The following is a 20,698-nucleotide window of genomic DNA, read 5'->3' on the forward strand; positions in this document are numbered from 1 at the left end:
ATTTGCTATGACATGGAGGTGATGGTGTTGGACTGGGATGGACAAGGTCAGAAATCACACGACACCACTCACAGTCCAACAGGTTTATTTGAAGACACAAGCTTTTGGAGTTATTGGGGTGTAACAACCACAATCCCTTTGACTATTTGCAGTAGATTGTGTGCCAATCATGCTCGACCAGCCTGGATGTTATTCTGTGATGGGAAATAAATGATTAACTAATCTGGATAGTGCTAAGAACTACCAAAAGCTAACTTAGGACCATCAACAAGGCTCGCAGAATGAAATGTTTGTGCATACTAGAAGCTACATATCAATACAAATGATGTGGAGGTGTCGATGTTGGACTGGGGTGGACAAGGTCAGAAATCACACGACACCAGGTTAAAGTTCAATAGGTTTATTTGAAAATACAAGCTTTTGGAGCCTCAGTCCTTCTTCAGGTGTTAGTGAGAGAGCTCGTATCAGACACAGAATTTATAAGTAAAAGATCAAAGGTTCACACCATTGATGAGGATGTACTAAACAAACTTAAGACGCTATTAAATCCTTATTCAGTTAGAAGGTTTAAATTGATTAACATATTTATGTAAATCCCAGAATTCCTTTCAAGTCACGGTCCTGAGAGAACTAAAGGTTTTATCAGTGTAAAGAAAAGGTAACATTTTAGGTCAGACAATGCACGTTAGGTGTGAGACTTTGTTTAGAATCTGTTTGTGTTTCAGTTTGGAGTCAGACCGGTTGTATTGTCTAAAGTAGAAATTTATAAAATGCCATACTGACCAACTATCTATTAATTGGGGGCTTTTCTGAACAAAATAAAATGTGTCTGCAAATACAAATCCACCCCCTAGATTCATACATATGTGTGTGAGAGAGTGAAAGAGAGAGTGAGGGGGAGAGAGAGAGAGAATGTGTGTGTGCGCGCGTGTGTGGGTGGGGGGTGTAGAGAGAGAGAGAGAGAGAGAGAGAGAGAAGAGAGAGTGTGAGAGAGAGACGGGGGGGACAGAGAGTGTGTGTGAGTGAGAGAGAGAGAGAGATAGGGTGAGAGAGTGAGTGTGTGTGTATGTGTGTGTATGTCTGTCTGAGTGTATGTATGCATGAGTGAGTGTATAGTGTGGTGGGGTGTAATGCGACATGAACCAAAGGTCCAAGTTGAGGCCATCCTCATGGGGACTGAACGTGGCTATCAGCCTCTGCTCGGCGACTCTGCATTGTGGTGTATCCCGAAGTCCGACTTGGAAGACATTTACCCAAAGTTCTGAGGATCAACATAGGACAATGTTTAACATAGGCAGAAAGAATTTGTACATGTTCTACTTTTATCATGAGAAAAGTCAAGGAGACAGCCAATGATTGCTGTTTCCCCATGACAACACCCTGACTAATCAGAATTGTGACCGAGGTCCTCAAAAGGTCATAACAGATTAACAGTCTGTTCATTCACTTGATCTCCAAGTTTGAATTGCTGCCATCTAGCGTGCTTTTACAGGATACAGAATTTTAAAACTGTTTTCTCATCTGCAAGTCTATCTTTCTGTAAAGTTGAGCTCACCCAGAATTCAGTTCATTATATCCTGCCTAAGTCACTTAGCCGTTATGCTATCTCTGTAACTATATAGAATCCGGATTTACCTGCCTGGTCTGAGAATTAAGATTGCTGGATATTGTGCTTGCTATATTTCCATGCCAATGATAACCAAATAATCAGCACCCTCGTCTCATGCTGTGTGCAATTGTGTCCTTTTTTTCTCAAGTCTGCTTCTTGCATCCCTCTGCTGAGTACAAAATGAAAAGGTTTAACTTCTTACTGGCAACATGGAAAATGAGAACAGGACTAGGCCACCTCTTAATCCAACTCAATATACTGTTATTGCTTATCCCCCTACCTTTTCATCTCTTTAGGTGTAAGAACTAGATCTAACACCTTCTTGAAAACATTCAATCTTTTGACCTCAACTGCTTCCTGTGGCAGTGAATTCCAAAGGATCGCTACTGTCTGGGTGGAGAAATTTTTCATCTTAAATGAAAACCTACCTCATCTCCTTGCACTGTGACTCCTGGTTCTGGATTCCTCAGTCATCAGGAGCATCATTCCTGCATTTGCATTGTCTGGTCCTGTTAAAATATTTATAGGTTTCTATAAGCTACCCCTTGATTATCTAAACTTGCCCCCTTTAGCAATGTTTTAAGTACAATAATATTAAAACATATTAAGCCCTGAAGCCTCATCTTCTACATGAATGTTTACACATCAAATAGTAACTAATTTGATATCATTAATATTGTCTTCAAATCCGTTCTACACAGCTTTGTATACCACTCACTATTTTAGTTATTTAGTTAGATTCTACACAAACAGCAGAAAAAGTACAGCTGTTAGATAGCTGGGTTTGAATTCAAAACAGCATTGTAACTGAGGGTCTCAAGAGGTCATAACGGATACACGTTAGTGGATTCACTTGATCTAAGTTTAAATTGCTGCCACCTAGTGTGCTTTCACAGGATACAGAATTTTAGAACATTTTTCTCATTCATGAGCCTATCTTTCTGTAAAGTTGAGCTCACTCAGAACTCAGTTCATTATATCCTGTCCAAATCACTTCAGAGCCAAGATGTTACCTCTGTAATGATACAGAATCAAAGAATTGTTACAGTGCAGATGACAGCTATTCAGCTCATATTTGCCTCTGTGCTACAAACAATTACGAATCACTGAGTACCATACTCCTGCCCTTTCCCCATAATCCTGCACAAACTTCCTTTTTTGATTACAGTCTAATTCCCTTTTGAATGTTTCAATTGATTTTGCCTCTACCATACAATAAGTGCATTTCAGACCTTATCCATTAGTGCAAAAATATCTTCATGCCCTACAAACCTCCAAAAAAACTCTTCTGAGCTGCAAGTGTCTTTGAAGTACCTCAAGGACTGAACACCATTATAGGTTATCACCCTCTGATACAGGAGCCTGTTCTCACATACAAGAACGTTACGATTGCACTACAGATGGTGTAATGCAAATTCATTAGGATGTTGCCTGAGCTGGAGTGATTCAGCTATGAAGGGAGACTAAGTAACTGCAGGTAGTTTGCACGGAGAAGATTGAGAGATGGGTATGTGTATGAACCCGATTTGAGGTGTATAAAGTTCTGAGGGCGTTGACAGGACAGATCGGGAGAAACATTTCTGCTTAGCAGAAGGGTCAATAACTAGGCTTTTAAAGGTAAAGAGCAGGTGGTTTTGAGATTTGAGGATCTTGTGATTTTCCTAGAAGTTGGTAGGTAGCTGGAACTCTGTCTAAAAGGGGTAGTACAGACTGGAACCAGCAAGATATCGAAGACACACAAGGTTACACTGCAAAGAACTGGAAAATGGGATTAGAACAGATAGATGACTCATGACAATCACAGAGACAATAGGCAGAAAGGTCTTTTTTTCCATGCTGTAAGAACTATATGACATGACTATGCCATTTTATACTGTTTATTGCACCAGTCCATTTCATAGCTATATTGAAACTCGAAGCCTAAACACTTTTGATATTGCAACCCAGCTTTACGTGCCATGCTGAAGATAAACACAGCCTACTGGCAGTGCACCTTCTATGCCACCTCTCAACTTGGTCTGTGCCAGCCAGTTTTGAATGGGTGGATTCCAACAACAGTTGGAGGGAGCAAAAAGAATGGCAATTGCTGGAAAAGCTCAGCAGATCTGGCATCATTTGTGGACTGAAATCAGAATTAATGCTTCTGGTTCAGTGAGCCTTCCTCAAAACTGCTGGTAGGTAGCAAAATGTCCATTTATGTCCAGTAAGGGACAGGAGGGAGTAAAGGATAAGTGGAGAGAGAGCCCAAAGAGAGAGAGAGAGAGAGAGAGAGAGAGAGAGAGAGAAGAGCCCTTAGACAGACAAAGGAGTGATAATGGAACAAAAACAAAGTTGCTGGAAAAGATCAGCAGGACTAGCAGTACCTCTGAAGGAAAAAACTGAGTTAACGTTTCAGATCCCGTGACCCTTCCTCAGAACTGTTTCTGATTTACAGCATCCACAGTTGTTCTGGTTTTTATTTAAAGGAGTGATAATGATCTGGCTTCCAGCTATTAATGGGGATTCTTAGTTGCTAACAATGGGTTGTGTAACGTCAGCCTATGCGATGGCAAGGCCTGGTTGTGGGGGGATTGGCGTAAGTATATGGGAGAGCTCAAGCCCTAAAGTTGTTGAACTCGATAAGAGTCCGGAAGGTAGTAGGAACTGCAGATGCTGGAGAATCTGAGATAACAAGGTGTAGAGTTGGATGAACACAGCAGGCCAAGCAGCATCAGAGGAGCACGAAGGCTGACATTTTGGGTCTAGACCCTTCTTCAGAAATGGGGGAGGGGGAAGAGGATTCTGAAATAAATAGAAAGAAAGGGGAGGTGGATAGAAGATGGAATGACAAGAAGATAGGCAGAGAGGAGACAGACAGGTCAAATAGGCAGGAATGAAGCCAATAGAGGTGAGTGTAGGTGGGGAGGTAAGGAGGGGATAAATCAGTCCAGGGAGGACGGACAGGTCAAGGGGGCGGGATGACGTTAGTAGGAAGGAAATGGGAGTGCGGCTTGAGATGGGAGGAGGGGAAAGGTGGGAGGAAGGACAGGTTAGGGAAGCAGGGACAAGCTGGGCTGGTTTTGGGATGCAGTGGGGGGAGGAGAGATTCTGAAGCTTGTAAAGTCCACATTGATACCATTAGGCTGCAGGGTTCGCAAACAGAATGAGTTGTTGGGTTGCAGGAACAGCATTTCATATTCCACTTGGGAACCCTGCAGCCCAATAGTATCAATGTGGACTTCACAAGCATGAAAATCTCCCCTCCTCCCCCCGCATCCCAAATGCTTGGCCTGCTGTGTTCATCCAGCTCCACACTTTTATGTTGGCTCTTGCAGCATCTGCAGTTCCCATTATCCCAGCTCATCCCCAACTCCTCCTTCCTCCCACTTCAAGTCCTACCCCCATCTCCTACTTACTGACCTCATCCCACCCCCTTGACCTGTCCATCATCCCCAGACTGATCTATCTCCTCCCTACATCCCCAAATACACTCAGCTTTATTGTCTCAATGATGATGGATACTTGACCAGAAGGGGAAAAAAAGAAAATTCAGAAAGCATGCTTTGTAACAACAGTTCTACAGGAATATTAAAAGTGTTCACCAAATGGTTACAGCACATGAGACAGCCATTTAGCCCATTGTGCCAGTGCAATAATTCTGCAGAAGTTAAACTACTTGCACTCTCCTGCCTTTATTCTACAATTTTTCTCTAGATAATAATCCAATTTCTTTTTCTTTCCTTTCAATTTGCCCACACTCCCCCCACTGCATCCTAAAACCAGCCCAGCTTGTCCCCGCCTCCTTACCTACCCCGTTCTTCCTCTCACCCATCCCTTCCTCCCACCTCAAGCCGCACCTCCATTTCCTACCTACTAACCTCATCCCGCCTCCTTGACGGGTCCGTCTTCCCTGGACTGGCCTATCCCTCCCCACCTAAATTCTCCTCTCCACCTATCTACTTTTCTCCATCTTCGGTCCGCCTCCCCCTGTCTCCCTATTTATTCCAGAACCCTGTCCCCATCCCCCTCTCTGATGAAGGGTCTAGGCCCGAAACGTCAGCTTTTGTGCTCCTGAGATGCTGCTTGGCCTGCTGTGTTCATCCAGCTTCACACTTTGTTATCTGCGACTAGAATTGGCAAGTTTGCAATGTACGCGGAGCAGCAAGCCACACGTGGTTAAGCCAGAGGAAAAGGAATCAGAAAGTAACGCTTTACACATTCCATACTTTATAACATCGCATTCCATTTCAGAACACGCACTCATCCCAGACACCCACGCCTGCGCAACTACGGTACATGGTCATAGTCTCCTTGTCCTTGTCACGCCTCTTCTCCCCCCGCCCGCAACTACGCATGCTCACAACGCCATTTCAAAGTTACGTGCCTGACCAGTCTCGGAATGAGCGGATTGGTCAGTTTGTGCGAGGTCATGTGGCTTGTTTTGAGGGGCGAGGGGAAGGCGGTAGCGCAGCCAATCGGTGGCGCGGGAGCGAAATTCAAACGGGGACAGAGCAGCGCGATTGGCTGGAGCGGGGAGAGTTAACGGCAGCGGAAAGCCGCTCCGATTTTACAAACATAGGTGCAACATGCTAGCCGCTCACACTGTTACCGGGGCGAAGCCTCGGCAACCCCTGTCATACGCCGGTACTTTAGTGCTTTTGGGGCGAGTGGTTTCCACCGGGTCACTTACAAATGTTGCTCCGGGGTTAGGAAGGAACGGTCGATCGAGGCGGTTGTTTTATTTCTATGTTAACGTTGCTGGTGCTGTTGCCGCTTCAGTTTGCTGGCCGTTGCTAAAAATGTGGTTGCACTGATGGTGTCATGACTGCTTCTTTTTTGCCTTTACCCCACCCCCAGATCAAAGGCGCCAGAAATTAGAAGAGTATCTGCAGAGAAAGAAGTCTGCTAACAACGTGGCGATTCGAGCTAGGAGCCGTTTGGAAAACAGGTGATGGATGATCTCTGTGTGTATTAAATTGAGTTGCCAGTGAAATCACACTCCCCTCCTGCCCACACCTTTATCTCGGATTCTCCAGCATCTGCAGTTCCATTATCTCTTGACACTTCTAAATCCTGCTTTCAGAGGTTCCCCAGTTTGAGCTCCACCACAATATCTAATTCTGTGCATCGAGAGGCATTCCCTAACCTTCTGTGTCAATGCTTCTACCTGTTTTAAAATTTTGGCAATAACTGCTGGGGTATGGGAGATTTTGAAGCCATCACTTTTTTGCTGCAAGCGCAATAAATAGATTCAAATGCAAAAAGGCTTACTATGTTCCTTGACATTTTAAATCTTGTATTGTTTCCCCGCCCCGGGTGCGACATACCAGCTTTCTATTTTATTTGAGCCGTCATAATGTGCCCTTTATCTTTGCAGATTCTGTATTTCCAGCAGAGTTATACCCTAGGTCGAGGCTGGTTTGTTAAGTCGATTATAAGGTTCAAATAGTTCTAATCAGTAAGGGAATCAAGGGTTATGGGGAAAAGACAGGAAAGAAGAGTTGAGATAACAAGGTGTAGAGCTGGATGAACACAGCAGGCGAAGCAGCAGATGAGCAGGAAAGCTGACGGTTCGTGCCTAGACCCTTCAGAAATGAGTTGAAGAATTGAGGTTTATTAGATCAAGTCATGATTTCATTGAATGTTGAAACAGACTTGATGATCTACTTCTGTGTCTCATGATCACTGCTGTTGGTTGTTCAGTAAGTTGTGTCTCTGGCTTTCTGCAGTAAGATATGCTTGTTTGGTTTTTTATTGTAGTTCTGTAAATTTATTTATCTTCAAATAATTATCCAATTCTCTTTTGAAAATCATGTTTGATCTGCCTTCACTAGGCACTCTAGATTGTATATTTCCAGATGTTGGAATAACCTGTGTGTAAAAACAATCAAATCTGTCTTCATTTAGTTCTTTTGCCACTTACCCTTTCTAATCTTAGTTTAGACCATTTTGCTAAAGGGAACAACTACATTTTACTCTGTCCATACCTCTTGTGATTTCAAACACCTAGAAACTCCTAAAACACCTAAAGAGAATGGCCCCGGCTTCTGCAATTTGCCTGTGTAGGCAAAGTCCTTATACCTCCGCAGCAGCTAAAGCCATCTCCGCTTTCCAAATGTACTTTGGATATCTATTCCAATGTCCTTGCAATCAAGACCGCTTGCCTTCCTAATTGCTTGTTGTACTTGTGCCTTACTTTAGTGCTCCTCGGACAAGAAATTTATTTACATCTATGCTGGTAGCATTCTGAGTAACATTTGTTTATTTTCTGATTTAGTTCTATTCCAGTAACTTCGTATATAACCTGATGAGGTTATCTGGTTCACCACGATTTAATGAGCATCAGTTTATAATTTGCAATCTTATCTTTTCACTCCCTTCATTTGAAATTGTACAATGCTGTCTTGTCATTGTGATGTCATGACAGTGAAAATGTCTTTTCAAAAATGTTTCCCCTTATAGATGTTGAACTATTTTTAATGCTAATGGTAAGTGTATTTGTTTTCTTTAAGTTATTTGATTTGAAGGAGGCAAGCAATTTCTGACTACAATATTTTCCTGATTTATACTGATCATCATTTTCTTTTGAAGGGTGTATTTGAGAGACAAGACAAACATCGAGAAACTTCAGGCTTCTACAAGGCAGAAAGAGGCAATGGTAGGTACTGGAAGAAAAATATAGATTTCCTCCTTTTTCATGTGTTCTATCTTTGGATAGAAATTGCTCTGTTGGCTTTACATTTGAAAGCTTTACAGTTGTAGTTTTACAGGACAGTCTGTCCCAGGTTGTAAACAGGTTCCGTAGTTGAGTCCGTTCACAAGTTAATTTGTACGCAAGTTGGGACACAATGCAGAACAATATAGAAAGTACAGAAAGTGTTTACGTATTGGATTTTCAAAATTATTACATTGTCTGGGATCATGCTCATAAGTACGAGTGTTCATTAATTGGACATTTGAATTCAGGCCCCTATGTACTTTCCGTTGATAAATGTAAAGAAGTAAACACTTTTTTTTTCATTTGAATTACTCAGTAGAATCTTCACAAGTATTGAAGTGTCAGCCTCCAGTTATTTGCTTGGGTAAATGCGAACGATTGTTTGTAGTATTATCAGATTCCACAGATCTTCATCCACTGCTCGATTGGTTAAGTCTAACTATGGACTTGAGTGTAAACACTGCAAAAAGAGCTAGAATCGTGGAATAGACATTTTTTATTGCACTCAATAAAACTGGCTACACACAAATGTTGTTTGCTGTTATCTTTGCAAAGCGAGCAGCATCTATCCAACGGCACCATGGACCTGGGTTCATTTCCACCCTGGGGCAACTATCTGGCCATGTTTTCCCTATGTCTGTGTGGGTTTCACCAGGATGTTATCGTTTCCTAACTGTAAAAATGATGTGCAAGTTAGGTGGATTGACCATTCTAAATTATCCATAGTGTTCAGGAATGTGTAAGTTAGGTGTGTTGGTTGTGAAAGGGTTGACCAAAAAAAACTGCACAGTGTTGTTATTGTAAGTGGGTATGAACGCACCCACTTGTCCACTCATTTTTCCATTGTATACCAATAGTTTCTAGCTTTAAACCTTTCAGTACAGTCGGTTATAGAAAATCACACTATAGAAATAATGGGCCCCAATGGGAAAAATGGGGTTGGGGCAGACCACCAAAAAAACCCATCAAAATTGCTCAAAAATCATTGATAAGCCTAACACAAAGGATATCAAAATTGGAATAAATGTTTAATGCATATCCAATAATGAAATAAAAGTAAATTTTAAACACTTTACCTTGGGGGGGCAAAAAAAAGGTCACGATGACTCAATGGGGGAGGAGATTGTATTGTACTTATCTCAGAAAGCACCTCACCACACAGCCCACAAAATGATCACGGGATGCCAGCGCAGAGACCCTTTTGGCGCTAACATATACATTCGTGACAAAGCCCATGAAACAATCATGTGATGTTAATGTGTACTTAGCTCACCAATGGAATCAAGTTATAGCCAACACAAGTTCGCATTTTAGAAATGGCGTTCCTCTGTTTGTCAATCGTGTTTCGCCAATGTGAATGGGCTGTAACACGTGTTATAACAGAACTGACTAATAGCAGTTGACTGTGACATAAACTAGCTCCTGATGCCAAAACCTTTCCTCCAAGAAATCCAGTGAAACAGTGAGAGGAAAAATCAACAATAAATTTGGCAAAAAGCAGATTCTATCCACAAAAATAGTCTAATGATGGCATTTGAATTCAGTTTTAAAAAATCTATAATAGTCAAATTTTGATTTATGAATATCAGGGCAGCACAGTGGCTCAGTGGTTAGCACTGCAGCCTCACAGTGCCAGGGACCCACGTTCAATTCCAGCCTTGGTTAACCGTCTGTGTGGAGTTGGCACATTCTCCTCATCTGTGTGGGTTTCCTCCAGGTGCTCCGGTTTCCTCCCACAGTCCAAAGATGTGCAGGCTAGGTGGATCGGCCATGCTAAATTGCCCATAGTGTTCAGGGGTGTGTGGGTTATAGGGGGATGGGTCTGGGTGGGATGCTGTAAGGGGCGGTGGGGACTTGTTGGGCCGAAGGGCCTGTTTCCACACTGTAGGTAATCTATCCAGGTGACTCCTGATCCACAGCAATGTGGTTGACTTTTAACTGCCTACTGGACATTTAGGGACGTGCAATAAATTCATTAGACAGTGATGTCCTCGTCCCATGAACAGTTTTTTTTTGTGAAGTAACGTTGCCTCATTTTCATTTATAGGTGTCTGGAGGGAAGAAGATTGAAACAAAACAAAATATTCAAAATAATAAGTCACTGCAAAACAGAACCATATCCCAATTCTCTACTCAATCTGAATCCACATTGTTGAAAATGGAAAGCCCATTTGTTAATAATTCAGCCAGTAGGGAAACAGCAATGCCTACAAAGCAAATCACTCCACCTGAGAAACAGCTATTAGCTGCTCAAGAGAATACTTTGAAAGTAGAACAAAAATTGAAAGGAAATGCCAATGTAGCTGTTAACAAAAGCAAATCTGCTCAACAAAGCACAGAATCAAAGATGCTACCTTTTGGCCAAAAGTACAATTCTGATGTAGATCAAAAATCAAAAAGTCAACCAAAAGTCCAGAAAGCCACACTCAGCCAATCCTTTCTTGCAGTCAAAAATGAGCGGGCCAAATTAATGATTGTTGAAAAGAACAATCAATCAAAGCTGACTAATACTACTTTTAGCAAGCCAGTATTAGGCTCATTTCGTGGTAAGATTGTAGAATCTAAAATCCAGTCCTTTAGATTAGGTTCTCGGCAAAAGGAGAGGAAACAGGAGAAAACTGATCTTGTAACACATGCCTCTGCAGAAATGCACAATAAAGAATCCAGAGGCATAATGCACAAGCCTAGACCGAAGGGAGTAGAAAACGTGCATCCTCTTTGGAGGACAATGAATGTCACGTCCCAGAGTAAACAAAAGAGTTTGACTGCAGCAACTGGCCTCTGCACTACAAGCAGCCAGAAACCACTTGTAACTGATGTGCTAAATACAAAGATAGATTTTACACAGTCAGGCCATGGCAACACTGCAATAGTAGCAACACAGACAATCAGTACAAAGAAAACTACTGTGCCATTCCAAAACCCCTCTAACAGTGTATCTGCAAGACACCCATCATGGAATTTTTCAAAAGCCGTTGGTAACCTAAAACCTCTAAAACAGAAAGTGCCCGTTGAAGTGAAGAGGTAACTTTTTAAAAAAAATTCTGATATAGTGGTGTAGCAGCTGATAATTATATTAATTTTTAATAATTGCTGCTCTGAAATATTGAAACCAGAAGTGGTGTAAATTTTGTTTCTGTTCAGACAGTTCTCAAAAACTGAACTAAGTCCTGTATTATAATCTCAAATCTATTACACTTTTTATATTGGAAAAAAATGCATTCAGTGTTTAACTTCGATTAGGAACTGCTTTATGTATATGTTCTTCATTTTTCCCACCTCTTAGGACTTTACTTTAATCAATGGAAACTGTAATGACTGTACACTTGTCACAGGGAGAGTTTATTTTTTGGACTTTAGCATAAAAATTGAAATATTTTACACAATGCAAACATACTATTTATGCAGAATAGAAGCTTTAACACCAATATCTGGATTAAAATTTGCAGTTCCAAAGATTTCTGATGGTTTCAGTTATATAAATTGGTTTAACTACTTTTGTCCTAAAGTGGAACACAGCTAACACAATCGATAGCGTCAAAAGGGAAATTAGTAAAAAGACCAACAACGACATTGCAAAGAAAGAAAGTAGTGGAAGAACCAGTGGAATCGCGTTGGACAACAATTGTTGAGGAGGAGAATCGGACCGAACTTGTGGAACAAATTAATCAGACTCTTTCTAAATATCTGAAGCAGATTAATGAGGTAAAATTGTATTTTGATTTAGAACCTTTGATAAGAAAAACAACAAAGGTGATTTAAGGATAGAAAAAGCATTTCGGAAGACTTGAGAGATTAGAGGAAAGTATTGAGGTAGTAGAATTAAGACATCATATAGTACAATCTGTCATTAAAGTCATCAAAGAGTATCAACAGGCCAGAAAAGAATTATCATCTTGACTTATCATTAATATTCAACCAATGAAATATTTCTGGAATACACTTTGTGATAGCCAGTTAGGACCTGATGCATTCCAGTGCACAACTGAAGTTCTTTGCCCTCCCAACCCGTTGCCACATTGTCACTTCTGAGGAATTATGAATCACTTTTGATACATGATTCTGGCTCTTAGACTGATATCATACTAATGGCAATCAGCTATTTTAAGGAGTTGAGTTATTTTAAATGTCTTTGATCCTGAAATTGCAAACACTAGCTCTTGTCAACAGTATGCTTCAATAAGGTGTTGTTCAGCTCCCTTGTAACGTATTTTGAGTATGTTATGGTAAATGGAAAAGACTAGATTTCACATGTATTTCTTTGCAATTACCAAAGGATAAAGGTTTTCATTTTTCCAACTGCAAACTTTATTTACCCTTTTCAAGAAGTTGGATGGTCGAAGGGATCTTGATAATCTGGACCTTTTTGTTTTTAGTTCTAATTAAATTCCTGAAGTTTAATTTGCATGAGAAATTGTAACATAAGTTGTGTTTTTTCACTCTCTGGACCAGCCAATTCAAAAATTAGAGCACAGAAGTGGATCTTTCATATCTGAATTCTTATTTCCTTAGGGTTGTCCAAGTGAAGATTGTTTGAGATCTCTTCAAGCTTTCATTGAGAGTGTTCCAAAAGCCAAGAAGTTTGCAAGATACTGGATCTGTCTTGCACAGCTTGAACAACGCAAAGGATCTGTCCACGATGTCATGACTATTTATGAACAAGCCATCAAGATAGGCGCACAGGTACTGCTAACTTTGAGAATCTCTTACTTTATTTCTCTATATTTTTAATAATTAGGATTGTCCTGTCTCACTGCAGTAGTGCACTGGAAATCATGCCTTGCTATTACTGGAGTTATCGCAATAATTAATGATTTTGTCTTTCTATACACAGATTAATAGAAAGCACAAACCAGGTTTCTGTACTTAACAAGAATGTCAGCTTGTTACAAATAAATTCCAGCTACAGGGGAAAAAAATTAAGAACCATCAACATTTAACTCTAAGCCCCTTAAGATTACCTCTACCTCTATACACAAATGTAGAATGCAGTGAAATCACCTCCGTTCAAATGTTTCACTGAGATGATCCTTTTTGACTTTGACAGGACTTGCTTCCCCTCATCTCATCCCACCCCATCTCCCTCTTTCTCTCTTCTCCACATTCTTCCATTTTCCCATTTCAGTTCACAATCAAATGTACAAAAAACTGGTCTTTCCAAGATATTAATGAAACATTTTTCACTTATACATGCTACAAGTCTTGGTTGGCATGTTAGGTTTATTCCTGAAGTGACAAAGACACAAATGCTGGTACATCTATGCTTTCAATGTGTACAAATTTGTTTGTCCAAGATTTTTGCATTCTAGTTTCTACAGTATTTGTCTGTGTTCAGCCATATTGTAATCTCTGCTCTGTATTCCTGTACCAAATTCTTCATGTGTGCAGCAGCAAAATGAAAATCATTTTTATTTGGTGCTGGCATGATTGCATTTGCTTATGTCTTTTTAAAAATTAGATAATGTTAATCATCTGGTCAGTTTGATGGAATAGATTCTTGCCAGAATTGCAGATGGCTTGAGCTGAATCTGTCTGTCTCAGAGAGCACATTTAGGTGTAGGACTGGCTGGTTCTCTGGAAATTTTTAAAGTTGATATGCCACACCAACCAGTAAAGGCATTCTAAAATTAACTGTTCGAGTAAATTAGCTTACATTGCGAGAGTGCCATTATAGTTGTCTCCTTGATTTAGGTCAGCAAATAATACAGTCTGGTTTCAACAATTTAGCATTTTTTATTGAATTAAAGCTGGAAATTGTACCCAGTGTACTCAAATTGTGACCTCTGTTTGTTTATTAATTGATTGAAAGTTTACTTCCATGCAATGATTTAATAGACTAGATATTAAAATACTTAGTTTTATTTACTTAAGTAAATTCAATTTTCCAATTAAAAAGCTTTTTCAACAATTAGAAATGCAGGGGCAAAGCATGAGAAACTGTGGTATTCATATTTTTTCAACATGATTAATAACAAAAGTTTATCTCAAGCAAAATTACTTTATACATCTCACACTATTTTAAAATTAATTTAAATTTTAAGTTGAACAGCAGTGATACATTTTTTATGCAATTCGCACCAAACTCCATTCCTCCTTTTTCTTTATCCTTTCTTTCTTTTCTTTACCCTAGAAAAACCCATATTTTCACCGATTAACCCATATTTAAAAACTGGCCCAAGATGTTGGCATTAGTAGCAAGATTGATTTCTCTGAATGCTGAAGAAAGTGCTTGGGCAAAAAAGCTGGTTTAATTTAGGATTTGAGTTGCTGCAAATGTTTTATTGTCTACATAATAGATAGTTATAAGTTTTGCAAACTTTTTTAAATGATTGAGTGTTTCTATTGATCTTCTTGCATCATCTGCAGCAGATTGTCATAGATTGATGTCACGATTGTGCAGTGGAGGCTTGGTTGATAATTGTAATTAATTGTGGTGCACTTTTTTGCAAATGTTAAGTGTTTTTTAATTTTGTTTTACAGCCTGCAAATGAATTACGCAATACACTTGTAGATATTTTGAAAAACACCAAAACTCCCAAAAAAACTCATGTGGGTAAGTTGATGCCTTCTTTATGTATATGTTCTGGAAAATGAGTGCTCCTAGAGAGGGATCATTCTCTACAGCTGAGCCAATTGTGCACCTTTCCTGAATCATGTATGGGGGTGATGTTCCGATATTTGACTGAACTTAATCTAGAGTCCCAACCTAATGCTCTGGGAACACTAGTTTGAATTCTATTGATAGATGGTTAAACCTGAATGTCACAAGAATCGGGAATTAAAAGCTAGTCTAATCGTGACCATGTAAATGATGTAATTGTCAAAAGTATCTGGTTCACTAATGCCTGTTGGGGAAGGAAATCTGCTCTACATGTGATTTTCTAGACCCACAGCAATATGACTCTTAACTGCTATCTGAAATGCTGTATCAGGTCAAGGATAATTGAGGATGGGCAGATAATGCTGACCAAACCAGTGACACGCACATCCCAGGAATGAATAAAATGTATACTTGGCATCTGAAATACTGAAAATATTCAGTAGTTGGAGACTTTTGATGGATGTAGGTCTTTTGACCTGAATTTATTTGTCAGCTATGACTCGACTGGGTAGCGCACTCACTTCTGCATCAGAGGTTTGTGGATTAAAATCCTACCGTATGACTTCACAAAAGTACTGAATGAATGCTGCACTCCCCATTTATCTTCTGAGAAATTCCAGCTCACGCTTTCCCAGAAGAACAGAAAAATTATCATCCTTGTGATGGCTGATATTTATCCCTCAAGCAACATCACAAAACATTATCTGTTCATTAACATCTTGGTGTTTTTGTGACTTTTATGTACACAAATTGCAGCCGTGTTTTCTATGCTTCAGAAGTACCTGATTGGCTGTGAAGTGCCTTTAAAATGTGCCATTCAGAATCTCTCGATTATTTCAACACACGTCTTTTTTCCCCTTATTGTTAATGAGAATAGCTATTTTCTGACATCTAATTTTCAGGAATGCACAATTATACATATTTGTTTACAGCCATCACGTAAGTAATAATCAGCAATTAATGATTTGCTACAAGTTATTGCAGTATTCTGCACGGAAGTGTGTGTCACTCTTTCAAATCAGTCATCTATATTGTATACTTTACTTCCTTTACGTCAGTTATTCTGAGAGCACTGCTGCACTGAAGGCACCAGGAGCATGGATCATCGAATCACAGCATGAAAACAGGCCTTTTGGCCTGACAAATCAACACAGACCCTTACAGCATCATACCCAGACCCATCCCCCTATAACCCACCTGATTTACACAGCCCTGAACACTAAGGGCAACTTAGCATGACCAATTCACTTCACTTGCACATCTTTGGATTGTGGGAGGAAACCCATGCAGACACGGGGAAAATGTAGACTCCACACAGGCAGTCTCCCAAAGGTGGAATTGAACCCGGGTCCCTGGCGCTGTGAGGTGGCAATGCTAGCTACTGATCATTGAGGATGCCAGGGAATTGAGTGCAATTAGAAAGTGTACGGAATCTTGAACTTCAGAAGTATGTATTGAGCACAAAAGTAAAGGTTATGCTGAACCATTATAAAGCTGTAATTGGGTATGTTTGGTCACCTTGACTTTTTAATTAAGATGCATATGAGGGATGTTGAGAAGCTGTAGGGACTTCATAGAATGTGGAAGCAGGCCATTCAGCCCATCACGTTTACATGCCCTGCCATAGAACATCTTATCCACACCCCTGCCCTGTCCCTGTAACCCTGCATTTTTTTCATGCTAATCTCTGGACATAGTGGGCAATTTAAACATGGCCAAACCACTTAGTCTGCATGTCTTTGGACTGTGGGAGGAAACCGGAGCAGTCAGAGGAAACCCACGCAGACATGGGGAGAATGTGCAAACTCCACATAGACAGCCACCCAAGGCTGGAATCGAACCTGGGACTGAGGCATCAATGCTAACCACTGACCCTGGGTCTAGGGACAGAGGATCTTGGCTGCAAGGTTGGGTTGGAGAAACTGTATTGTGTCCAACTTGAGGTTGTTTTGAAGCAAAGGAGATCTGGTGGATGTATTGAAGAATGATATTTTTGGATAGACTGGACCAGGAAAAGCTGTTCTTGTTAAATGAGCACAGATCTCAGGTTTTGGTCAAGCGGTACAGGGGAAGTATGAGGAAGAATTTTTTTCACACAGCATTGAACTGGAATTTGCTGCTCATGAGAATAGTGGAAATAGAGACAATCAATGATTAGTTGAAGTGGAAAGAAAAATCAATGATTAAGAGGAAATTAGATGCTTTCAGGGAAATAAACTTGCAGTGCTAATAGACGGAATTTCTACCACCAAATTAACTAATTTTGAAGAATCTTTACCAGAAAAGTGGTTGGCTGGCCTATTTGTTTTGAAATTCTTCAGAACTTGCATTCTCATTACTCACGGTTTTTCAGCTTTTCATTTTGGAGACTTCCCTTTTGTTTTCAAAGGTACAAAATTTCCAAAGAAATCTTTGAATTTCTTTGGTCCCTTGACTAAACTGTAACATTATCACCGCAGTTTTTTAGCTCATAGCATTTGTGCAGTTGATAATCTTAAAGTGAATTTCCAATTTACAATGGTTTCCAGGAATTTTAAGACAGGCTTTTAAAATGTGGTTTCTAGAATTTGTTGTCTTTGAGACCAATTCAATAATGATTTCAATCCTTTCAGATCCACATCGGGCAAAAATTAAGGACATCCAGTCAATTCAAAACTGCTTGTATTTTGAAAATTATTTAAAGCATAACATTTAAGAATCACAGTGCAAAGTTACAAGTTTGATATGTATTTCTTGTCACCAATAGCAATGAACAAAACTGAAGATGGAGTACTGAAAGATCCAAAGCTGGAACTGTGTTGTGTCACTGAACAGAGTGTTCCTGAAGGAAAAAAAGTGGAGCTGGCAGATATTGAGGAGAGGCCTTCTATAGAGGAAAATATGGGCTGCACAAATGACAAACAGGATCTCCCTCTAGAGAACCAAGAAATGTGTATTGCTGCAACTGATGATCACAATGTTCCCAAAGAAAATGATGGAGCCCCCTTGTTTATTAAACAGCAAGTTTCCTGTGATGGAAAAGCAGACCTTGCAGCAGGTGAACTGCAACTTTATGCAAGGGAAGAACTGGCGACCACAATGAAAGAACTGCATTCTCCTTCTATGGAACAAGTGGTAAATGAAGCTGATGATGAGGATGATTGTGGAGTGGATGATGTAACAGTTGACAACATGAAGACCCCACTGAAGCAAATATTGACACCAAGTAAAATAGAAAATAGAGGATCATCTGTTAAGTATAGTGTGAAAGCAACCCCTAGGATTAAATGGTAGGAAAATGTTTGATTTTTAACTACTTTCTTTTTAAATAGTAATATTTTGTGCATCTCAATAGCTCAAAGGGATGTTTGGCAATGTTCTGTAAGGATTGAGGGTTTGGCAAGATTCAGTTCTGTAAAATAGTTGTACTTTATCTGTTCATTTTTATTTTCAATTATGAGTTAATTACTCTGGGATTAAATATGTTTAATATTGTATTGACTTGATAACTCATAACTTGGTCCTGTTTGTCTTCATAACCAATCGATTCTTTTCTGCAGTAACAAAAATATGACTCCGTTGGAAAACAGAAACTCTGCAATCAACGTACTGAAATTTCTGACGCCTGTGCGTCGTTCACAACGCATTGAAAAGGCATCTTCCCAAATGCCATTAATGTTGCAGGACCATGATCCGTGTGTGTCTTCACTGGAGGATCTAAAAAAATTGGGAGAAGTATCTACAGCCTACTCATTCAGGATGAATAATGCACTACAAGAATGAACTGATATTTTCAAATGAATATGGATTATCTGTTAACATTTTAATTAAATGCACCTTGTGTCCCAAAGCATCATTTAGTCCAATTGCAGTGCAGTCTGCTTCTGCATAATTGTTTCCTAGCCATTTCTAAATAGTTAATATTCTGAATTTTATACTGCCTTCAACAAAAGTGTAGAAAATTTAGTGTTTATGGCTACAGTTGTTTTCAAATACTTTAATGCTCTGCACTATGACAAAGACCTAGAAAACTGATGGATGAAAATGAGCATGGTTTTAAAACTCCCAAGTCTATTGGAGTTCAATACTATGCATATTCTTGTCTTTAGCTGAAGAAATTCTAACTTCTTGATCCAGTGTTGTAAGAAAAAAAATCCTTTTTTTTAATCAAGCAAAGTGCTGTAGGTTCTAATTCTGAAGTAAATACAAATAAGATTTGTTAAGCATCATCTGAGAGAGAAATGGTTCATGTTTCAGGCCACTGGGTTTTTGTCAGAACTGGGAAATGTTAGAGTTGTAATCAATTATTTGAGCAGTGGGTGAATAGGAAATATTGTTTTCTTTCTTTGCTTGTTTTAAGTCTTCCTCCTTTCATTTAGCAACATAACTGGTCCAGGCACATCAAGTTTTATTTCTTGCCTCATCTCCACTCCCTCTGGACCTAGAATAGTAACCATTTTGGTTCTTCATTCTCTTCTGTCTTCCATTCTTTTACAGTGTTCTTTTAAAATCCTTGTCTCCCACCCCTCACTGACATTTCCCAGTTTTGATGAAAAGTCACTCTCACTTGAAAAACTGACTCATTTGACTCTCTGCACAGGCATTGTCTAACTGCTGAGCTTTTCCCCACCATTTTTTATGTTTTGCTTTTATTAATGGTTGGTAATGTGCAAAAGTGACCCATTCTTCCAACCTCAACAAAATTTCTGCAGATATAAATGTTTAATTCTTCAGTTATTAATGCTTGATGTGCACATTTCTAATCTTGTATAAAATATGCAATATGGTTGCAAAGGAGATTGGAAGATACTGGTAGACATAATGGGTGTTTAATAAAGCTATTAATTTAAGGCTTTGACTAAGCTATCTCAGTCCTGGAATTTAAGTTTGAGCAAACACTAATTGAATCAAACATCTCTTTACTTAGAATTTTCTCTTATTGAAGAAAATAAAACTAGTGGGATTCACCGGTGTGAAGTATTGTCTCGGTTTTAAAAGTAGTCTTTTTTTGCGAGACATAATGTGGTAATTTTTAATAAGCTTGCAACAAGTATAAACCTTACGAAATAACAATGCAAATGTGTTTTTAATTTTTAATTTTGCTTTGGCTTAGAAATTCGATATCATTCTCAACTGAAACTTTGTATTTATCTCTTTGTATTGTGCTTATTTTCATTAAATGATTCTTGATACTCTTCGGCTGGATTTCTTTTAAGTATTGCTTAGACATTTATTGGATGTTTCAACCTAAGTATTTCTGCTTGAATCAGTTAATTTTTAACCTGTTCAGACACCTTGAAGGCAGTTAGGATTTGTACCTGGATGAGCTTGCAGGTAGTGGCATTTCTATGTATCTGTTGCTCTTATCCATCCAAATGGAAGTGGTTATGGGTCTGAAAAGTGCGAAGGAGTCTTGGTGAAATTTGCACTTCATCTTGCACTGCTACTACTGTGCCTTTAGTGGTGGAGAAAGTGAATATGCTGTTAATCAAGCTGGTTGCTTTATCTTGGTGTTAAGCTTTGTTTGTTGGAGCAGCACACATTTTGCCAGTTTCATTTAAAGTCATTGAGTTTTTTTGGCATACAGTGCCATTCTTGCATTTGATCTTTTAAGTAGCTTGTTTCCTACATGTAGGTTTTCGACTCAGCATATTAAATACCTGGTTTGTATCCACTGAGTCTGTGCCATCATTTGAAAGATTTTTTTTTGCCTCTAATTCTGTGATGATCTGATATCTTGAGGACAGTTTTGAGAGGGGGCAGGGAAGGCTTGGAGACCGCTTTGCAGAACACCTCCGCTCAGTTCGCAACA

At 39.5% G+C, this 20,698-nt stretch overlaps 1 protein-coding gene and 1 long non-coding RNA gene across 3 annotated transcripts; one reads left to right on the plus strand and one right to left on the minus strand.

The window, feature by feature from the left end:
* Nucleotides 1–743: 743 nt before the first annotated feature.
* Nucleotides 744–5,904, minus strand: LOC125453639 (uncharacterized). Its single transcript, XR_007247805.2, has 3 exons — nt 5,815–5,904; nt 2,038–2,118; nt 744–1,261 (listed from the first exon to the last, which is right to left on the minus strand). It is a non-coding gene; the product is annotated as an uncharacterized LOC125453639 (long non-coding RNA).
* LOC125453638 (cytoskeleton-associated protein 2-like) lies at nt 5,623–20,083 on the plus strand. Of its 2 annotated transcripts, none has more exons than XM_048533445.2 (9): nt 5,623–5,791; nt 6,446–6,536; nt 8,180–8,246; nt 10,354–11,330; nt 11,816–12,011; nt 12,819–12,989; nt 14,787–14,859; nt 17,654–18,176; nt 18,447–20,083. In XM_048533445.2, exons 1-9 carry the CDS (start codon nt 5,665–5,667, stop codon nt 18,667–18,669), a joined length of 2,448 nt encoding a protein of 815 aa, XP_048389402.1. In that variant the 5' UTR covers nt 5,623–5,664; the 3' UTR covers nt 18,670–20,083. The 2 variants fall into 2 exon arrangements, with proteins under 2 accessions (XP_048389402.1, XP_048389403.1); XM_048533446.1 differs by lacking the exon at nt 5,623–5,791 and adding an exon at nt 6,105–6,232.
* Nucleotides 20,084–20,698: the final 615 nt, after the last annotated feature.

Source organism: Stegostoma tigrinum, chromosome 6 (assembly GCF_030684315.1).
Source record: "Stegostoma tigrinum isolate sSteTig4 chromosome 6, sSteTig4.hap1, whole genome shotgun sequence".
Taxonomy (NCBI): domain Eukaryota; kingdom Metazoa; phylum Chordata; class Chondrichthyes; order Orectolobiformes; family Stegostomatidae; genus Stegostoma; species Stegostoma tigrinum.

Bases quoted from the DNA above. Each gene is read 5' to 3' on its own strand.
- LOC125453638 (XM_048533445.2), top strand. From the start codon at position 5,665: ATGCTGCTTGGCCTGCTGTGTTCATCCAGCTTCACACTTTGTTATCTG. The intron at 14,860-17,653 runs GTAAGTTGATGC...TGTCACCAATAG, and splicing joins TCCCAAAAAAACTCATGTGG to CAATGAACAAAACTGAAGAT. The intron at 18,177-18,446 runs GTAGGAAAATGT...TCTTTTCTGCAG, and splicing joins GCAACCCCTAGGATTAAATG to TAACAAAAATATGACTCCGT.